A 7,204-nucleotide genomic window follows, 5' to 3' on the forward strand; every position below is an offset into this window, starting at 1 on the left:
AAAGACTTGCAACCAGGGGTGCAACAGACAACAGCAGCTCATCCGGGTGCTCACTCCCTGACCCTGTCTCCAAGGCCCCCTTTCCTCTGACTTTTCAGTGAGCTAACAGCAGCCCCACCAGGGTTCAGTTCCAGAGCCAAAGCAGAGCACTGCCTAAGCCAGTGATGGCGAACCTATGACACGCGAACTCATTTTTTTGGTTGATTTTTTCTTTGTTAAATGGCATTTAAATATATAAAATAAATATTAAAAATATAAATCTTTGTTTTACTATGGTTGCAAATATCAAAAAATTTCTATATGTGACACGGCACCAGAGTTAAGTTAGGGTTTTTCAAAATGCTGACACACCGAGCTCAAAAGGTTCGCCATCACTGGCCTAGGCTCTCCTGTTGCTTCTTCTACCCTAAGCCGTTCTTTTGTTTCAGTCCCCAGCTTCAATAAACATACTGACAGAATAAAATTTTAAAAAGACCCATACACATATGCAGAATGAGTTAGGCAATACTTCCTCCTTGAATATGTTGGAAGAGTGTGAGAGGATCAGTAATCTATTTAATTTTATTTCCTTAAAAACTAAGAGTAGGGCCCTGGCTGGATGGCTCAGTTGGTTGGAGCATCGTCCTGTACACCAAAAGGTTGCAGGCTCGAGTCCCGGTCAGGGCACATACCTAGGTTTTGGGTTCAATCCCAGGTAGGGGTGCGTGTGGGAAGCAACCGATCCATGTTTCTCTTTCTCTCTAAAAATCAATAAAAACATATCCTTGGGTGAGGATTAAAAAAAAATTGAGAGTAGGTCTCAATTGGTTTTATAACTCATGATAAAGTCAAAAATTGATAAGGCAGAGCAGTATACTGTGCATTTACAATTCCTTAACAAAATACAAATTTGCCCACTGATAAAAACAAAATAATTCGCTCTCTGTTTCCACTATATACTAGGAAAGTCAGACCCCCAAACTCAGGGAACCATTACAAGGGCTCCTAAGTCTTGAACACCCAAGGATACAAAGCTACTCCTGGGAGCTGACATGCAGTCACAGAGCGCCTGTCCTCACCCACTGAGACCAGGTTCCGGAAGTTCTCCAGCATCACGTCTCGGTACAGCTTCCTCTGGGACGGGTCCAGCAGCGCCAGCTCCTCCTCCGTGAAGACCACAGCCACGTCCTGGAACGTCACTTCCTCCTACAACACAGAACACATGTAATCTCAACCAGCACCGAGCAGATGCCATCTGCTTATGTGTTCTTTCAACAGAATGGCTAGTATTCCTTGACCCTGGCTTGGTTTCCTGTGTGAACTTAAGCAGGTTTCTCAGTTTCTTCCTATTTAAGTGAAACATGAAATCAAGAATCTCCTTATCCAGTAGCTCAAAGGAGTAAGTGCATGGCATATCCAGAAAGACTGGACTTTTACTTTTTTTATTGATTTGAGAGAGAAACATCAATTTGTTGTTCCACTTATTTACGCATTCACTGGTTGCTTCTTGTATGTGCCCTGGCCAGAGATCGAACTCGCAACCTTGGTTTATTGGCACAACACTCTAACCAACTGAGCTATCTGGCCAGGGCAAGACTAGACATTTTTTTAAAAAATATATATTTTATTGATTTTTTACAGAGAAGAAGGGAGAAGGATAGAGAGTTAGAAACATCGATGAGAGAGATCGATCAGCTGTCTCCTGTACGCCCACTACTGGGGATGTGCCCGCAACCAAGGTACATGCCTTTGACCGGAATCGAACCCGGGACCCCTCAGTCCACAGGCTGATGCTCTATCCACTGAGCCAAACCGGTTCGGCAAGACTAGACATTTTTAAAAAATATTTTTATTCAGGCGCAGCCGCTGCAGGGAGGCTCTCGGAACCCAGCTGCCTGGGGTCCAGTTTACGCCCTGGCATCTTCCTGCAGGCCCGTCTCATGCGTCCCGCAGCTCCGGACCATTGTGGGTGTCAACCTGAGACATGGGGAAAGTGAGGGGGCTGCAGGCCCACGTGCACCAGGCTGCCATGAGGCTCACGATGGAGTCCAGGCTCGGCCTCTCACCTCTGGCCCAGGAGGCAGCCCCTCTCCACAGGTCTTGGCTGCTGGAGTCTGGAGAAAGGTGTGTATCTCCTAAACTCTAAGGGACCACATGAAGCTTGCAACCAGGGCAGCAATGGGCAGTGGCACTTCATCCCAGGCAAACCCCCTGAACCTGTCCCCTGGCCCCCTTTCTCTGACTTCTTAGTGAGCCAAAGCAGACCAGCCTACACTCATTTCCCCAGCCCTTCCTTTGTTTCATTGTCCCTAGCTTTAATAAACGTCTTCTAAAAATATATATATATTTTATTCATTTTTAAAGAGAGAGGAGGGGACAGGGAGAAAGAGAAACATCCATGTGAGAGCGAAACATCGATCAGCTACCTCCTGCATGCCCCCTACTGGTCTGGAGCCAGCAACCTGGGCATGTGGCCTGACCAGGAATTGAACCAATAACCTTTTGGTGCCCAGGACCATCCTCAATCAACTGAGCCACACCATCCAGGGCAAGAGAGGACATCTTTAACCACGGTTATACCTTAGGTTATAACTGGAGGCAACTAAGATATCCTTCAGGTGGTGAATGGATAAACTGTGGTACATCCAGACCAGAGTATAATTTAGTGCTAAAAAGAAATGAGCTATTAAACCACAAAAAGACATGGAGGTAATTTTAATGCATATTACTAAGTAAAAGAAGCCCGTTTAAAGGTTATTTATGAATATTCCAATTACATGACATTCTGGAAGAGGTAAAATTATGCAGACTGTAAAAAGATCAGGGGTTGCCAGGGCTGGAAGAAGAGAAGGATAAAGAGGTGGAGCACAAGGGGGATTTCAGAACATGAAAACTACTGTGTATGAGAGTATAATGGCGGGGACATGCCATAATACAGCGGTTCTCAATCTGTGGGTCGCAACCCCTTTGGCGGTCGAACGACCCTTTCACAGGGGTCGCCTAAGACCATCCTGGCATATCAGAACATTTACATTACGATTCATAACAGTAGCAACATTACAGTTATGAAGTAGCAATGAAAATAATTTTATGGTTGGGTCACAACATGAGGAACTATATTTAAAGGGCCAGAAGGTTGAGAACCACTGCCATAATATATTTGTCCAAACCTACAGAATAGAATGTACACAAAGAGTGAACCTTAAGCCTGACTGGTGTGGCTCAGCATTGACCTATGAACCAGGAGGTCACGGTTCTATTCCTGGTCATGGCACACCCAGTAGGGGGCTTGCAGGAGACAGCTAATCAATAATCTCTCTCATCATTGATGTTTCTATCACTCTCTCCCTCTTGAAATCAATAAAATAAAAAATATATTATTTAAAAAGAAAGAGGGAACCCCTAATGTAAAGTCTGGATTCTGGTGATAATGATGTGTCAATGCAGGTTCATCAATTCTAACAAATGTACCAATCTGGTGGGGGGTGTTATAAAGGGAGAGGCCCTGGCCAGTGTGGCTCAGTGATTAGGATGTCGGTCTGCAGACTGAAGGGTTGAGGTCTTGATTCCCAGTCAAGAGCATGTACCTGGGTTGCAGGTTCCTTCCCTGGCCCCCATCTCGACGCTTGTGGGAGGCAACCAATTGATGTCTCTCTCACATCGATGCTTCTCTCTCTCTTTCTCTCTCTCTTTTTCTCCCTCCCTCCCTCCCCTCTTCCCTCACTCCCACTCTCTTTATAAAATAATCAATGGAAAAATATCCTCAGATGAGGATTAACAGAAAAAAAAATAGATGAGGCTATGCATGTGTGAAGGCAGGAGGTACAGGGAAATCTGTGTATCTTCTGCTGGATTTTAATGTGAATGCAAAACTGCCCTAAAAAATAAAGTCTATTATTTAAAAACATACACACAAACATAAGGTTATATATTACTTTGAAAAAAGAATTATTACATGCAGGAATAAATGTAGATTAGTAGCCCAGCTGGTGTGGCTCAGTGGCTGAGTGCCAGAAGCCAGTCCACCCTTGCTGCTTGACACAGTCGCTGCAGGGAAGAAACGTCTGCACAGCATATGTTTCAAGGGACCTGGCGTATATGGCATATGTTTGCTCCCCCTCTTAGCGCTATGTGTTTTAACCAGGACCACCTCCCCTAGAAAGGTTGTTTCCCCAGGTGGGGATGTTGGGGATTGACGGGACTGTGGAGGGGAATGAATCAGTAAAACCCCCTAGTGTTACAGAAATACCATGTACTACTTATGAAGAACTTGGACTAAGACTGTTAGCAATAAATTTGGGACTTGTGGGGCCCATATCCCCAGGGGTCTGCCCACCAGGGAAAGCACCAAAGCCTATACCCCTGTAAACCCACCGACACAGGGCAGTCCCAGGGAAGGCAAGCAGCGGGGCTGGGAGGACATAACCTTTACTGGGTAGGATAATCTCCTTCAGTCACTTCCTTGTAGCTTATCAGTAGAGCAGTAGAATAGTGACTTTGGAATAGCCCTTATAATTGAACACAGAGATTAACCTAGACAAGATTAAAATCAACAGAACTAGATAGAGACAGGATTTTTGGCATAGTTCAGAAAAGAAACTGTGGACATGAAACAAGGAACTATAGAAGGTCAAGGAAGGACCCAAAACATACCATGATGTGACTACAGAGGCATGCTTATAGGATCAAATGGTATAAATACAGATGTAACAGGAGAAAAAAGAGAGAACCCACTATGCTGATCAACTGAACGCTGTCTCCATGTCAATCATTCTTTGCCGACTCCGTCTACACCTTTGGGAACCCCTGGACCTGCTAGGGCTAGACCCCAACAGTTGAGCAGCGACCTATGAACCAGAAGGTCACTGTTCCATTACCTGGGCATATGCCCAAGATGCAGGCTTGATCCCCCGTAGGGGGCATGCAAGAGGCAGACAACCAATGACTGATTTTCACTCATTGTTGATTTTTCTATCTCTCTCTCCCTCTCCCTTCCTCTCTGAAATCAATAAAAATATGTTTTAAAAAGAGTAGATGAGTAAATAAAAGACATGTAGGATCTGACGCAGACATAGGAAAGACAGAATCTAGCTCCTCCTGTGTGAAATTCTCCAACAGTATTTGTGCCTATGGTGCTATGCCGGATTTGAATATCCTATCTATAAAATTCCAATGGGGCCTGTATCAATGCATTTTTCAACATTAAGCTCCTAGTATGTTGAGGACAAAACATAGGCATGTTATTTGGAGAATTGATTTTTTTTGGAGAAAAAAGTTGCAGGTAGGAAAATTGTCACTGCAAATGTTACTTAAAACAACAAAACTCCTAAATCCCTTTAATGTCTATGAGTGGTAAGAAGTTAAAAATTAAAAAGTGTGTCAATAATAGAAATACTACATAATCATAAAAAGTAAATGTGATATTAAATGAAAAAGCCCTACTTAATATTAGATGTAATTGTGAATATTAATTAAGCTATGAATACACGAGGAAGAGAATATAAGAAAATAATAGTTAATGTGCCAGCAGTGAAGTAATAAAGTTGGAGAACTTGTGGTCATTTCTACTAATTTGTCCACATATTTTTGAAGTAAAATGAATAATGACAAATAAAACCAACACTAAAAGCAAGTACAAAGTAAACAGGTCTTTATATGCCTGGTGTTCTCTTTGAGTTATCACAGGAAAGGGAACAACACGTGATCTTCTGAGTAGTGAGCTGGAATTTTTAACAGTAAAAAAGTGAACCATACACACCTTAAGTGTCGTCATTCTTGTCTTTTTACTTCTGCAAATGTAGGTCCTGGCTGAGATATGGAGAGTCCTGGCAGGCAGAACTGTGCCTGGGAGTGTCTGAAAAGACAGAAAAAGGGCATGAAAGGGTGACCGGGATGTCCACCTCCCTGAACACTTCCTGTGAATTAGCCAAGGAGCCCCTTTCTTGAGGTGGCTGCTGCTGTACACAGCTTGGCGAGATCTCAGCAGGGCCTCCATTCCTGTACCACACACACACTGGCACCATCTCCAACACTGCCTTGTGGTACCCAAGGTCACAAATCAGACTCTGGTATGATACAAATTGAGACAATAGAATGTCCAGAGCAAGGATCATCTCTGGAGCAGCAATATATGGGTTCAAATCCTAGTGCAGCACCTCACGGAGATGGGTTGTCTTGGGCAAATTAATAACATCTCTTTTCCTCAATTGTGTCATATGTACAACTGAGAGAATATCAGTTCCAAATTACTTGAACTCTTCAGAGCTGGAAAGCACTTTAAATACTAAAAGGATTTCTTATTTTTATAGCTATAGTAAAAAAGATGGTATTTTATAATATGAAATTGGTGTATAATGTGATCACTACCAAAAGACATTGTATGGTACCTGTACTTCTGAAGTGATTGTTCTGTTCTGTGAAGGTCACTCATAACTTCTGAAAAATCTGTTGACTCGGCCTCATTGTCTTTCCTAACAATGTGAAACTTTAGCAATAATTTTTAAATGACCACAGACAACTGTCTTCTAAAAAAACAACAACAACAAATTGGTTTCTAGTATCTGATAAGAAACACAAGATTCTGGACAAGATTTGTGGAAAACAGTTTTGGCAGTTTCTTAAAAAGTTATTCCTAAAGTTACCAATCACCAAGCAATTCCACTTCTAGGTATCTATCAAAGAGAAATGAAAACATATCTCCACACAAAAACTTACACCTAAGTGTTTATAAAACTGTTATTCATAAGAACCCCAAACAGGAAACAACTAAAATGTACACCTATGTGGGTGAATGGATAGGGAAAGTGTGGTATATCCACAATAAAATATTCATGGGCAATAAAAAGGAATGGAATTATGATATATACTACAACATGATCTTGAAACATTATAAGTTAAAGAGCCAGTCTCAAAAGACCACATATTGTATTATCCCATTTAAATAAAAGGTTGAAAAATACAGAGACAGGAAGCTAGTGGTTGGTCTGAGATATGAGAATGAGGATTAACTATATATGGGAACTACAGGGCCGGTGCATGAAAACTCATGCACTGGAGGGGGGGGGGTCTCTCTGTCCTGCCTGCCCCCTCTCACAGTCTGGGAGCCCTGAGGGGCGGGAGGCGACCTGGCTATGAGGGGGAAGCCGACACCCCCATCACACCTCTGCTGCTGCCACTGCCGGCAGCGCAAGCCTTGGGCCAGCCCTGGTTACCTGAGCCTCGGGCG

The 7,204-nt window shown here is 43.1% G+C and overlaps 1 protein-coding gene across 7 annotated transcripts in view; it reads right to left on the minus strand.

The window, feature by feature from the left end:
- Positions 1–7,204, minus strand: part of LOC102423232 (zinc finger protein 227) — a 104,919-nt gene that overhangs the window by 74,647 nt on the left and 23,068 nt on the right. For 6 of the 7 annotated variants that reach the window (XM_023743580.1, XM_023743575.1, XM_023743574.1 and 3 more), the window contains exons 2-3: positions 5,738–5,833; positions 1,059–1,185 (exon numbers count right to left, since the gene is read on the minus strand). In XM_023743580.1, coding sequence (XP_023599348.1) covers positions 1,059–1,185; positions 5,738–5,752 — 142 coding nt within the window. In that variant the 5' untranslated portion in view covers positions 5,753–5,833. Of the gene's footprint in view, positions 1–1,058; positions 1,186–5,737; positions 5,834–6,365; positions 6,450–7,204 lie in introns of all 7 variants that reach the window. The other variant, XM_023743578.1, reaches the window with a different exon arrangement.

The sequence above is a fragment of the Myotis lucifugus genome, unplaced genomic scaffold, assembly GCF_000147115.1.
Source record: "Myotis lucifugus unplaced genomic scaffold, Myoluc2.0 scaffold_402, whole genome shotgun sequence".
NCBI classification, from domain to species: Eukaryota; Metazoa; Chordata; class Mammalia; order Chiroptera; family Vespertilionidae; genus Myotis; species Myotis lucifugus.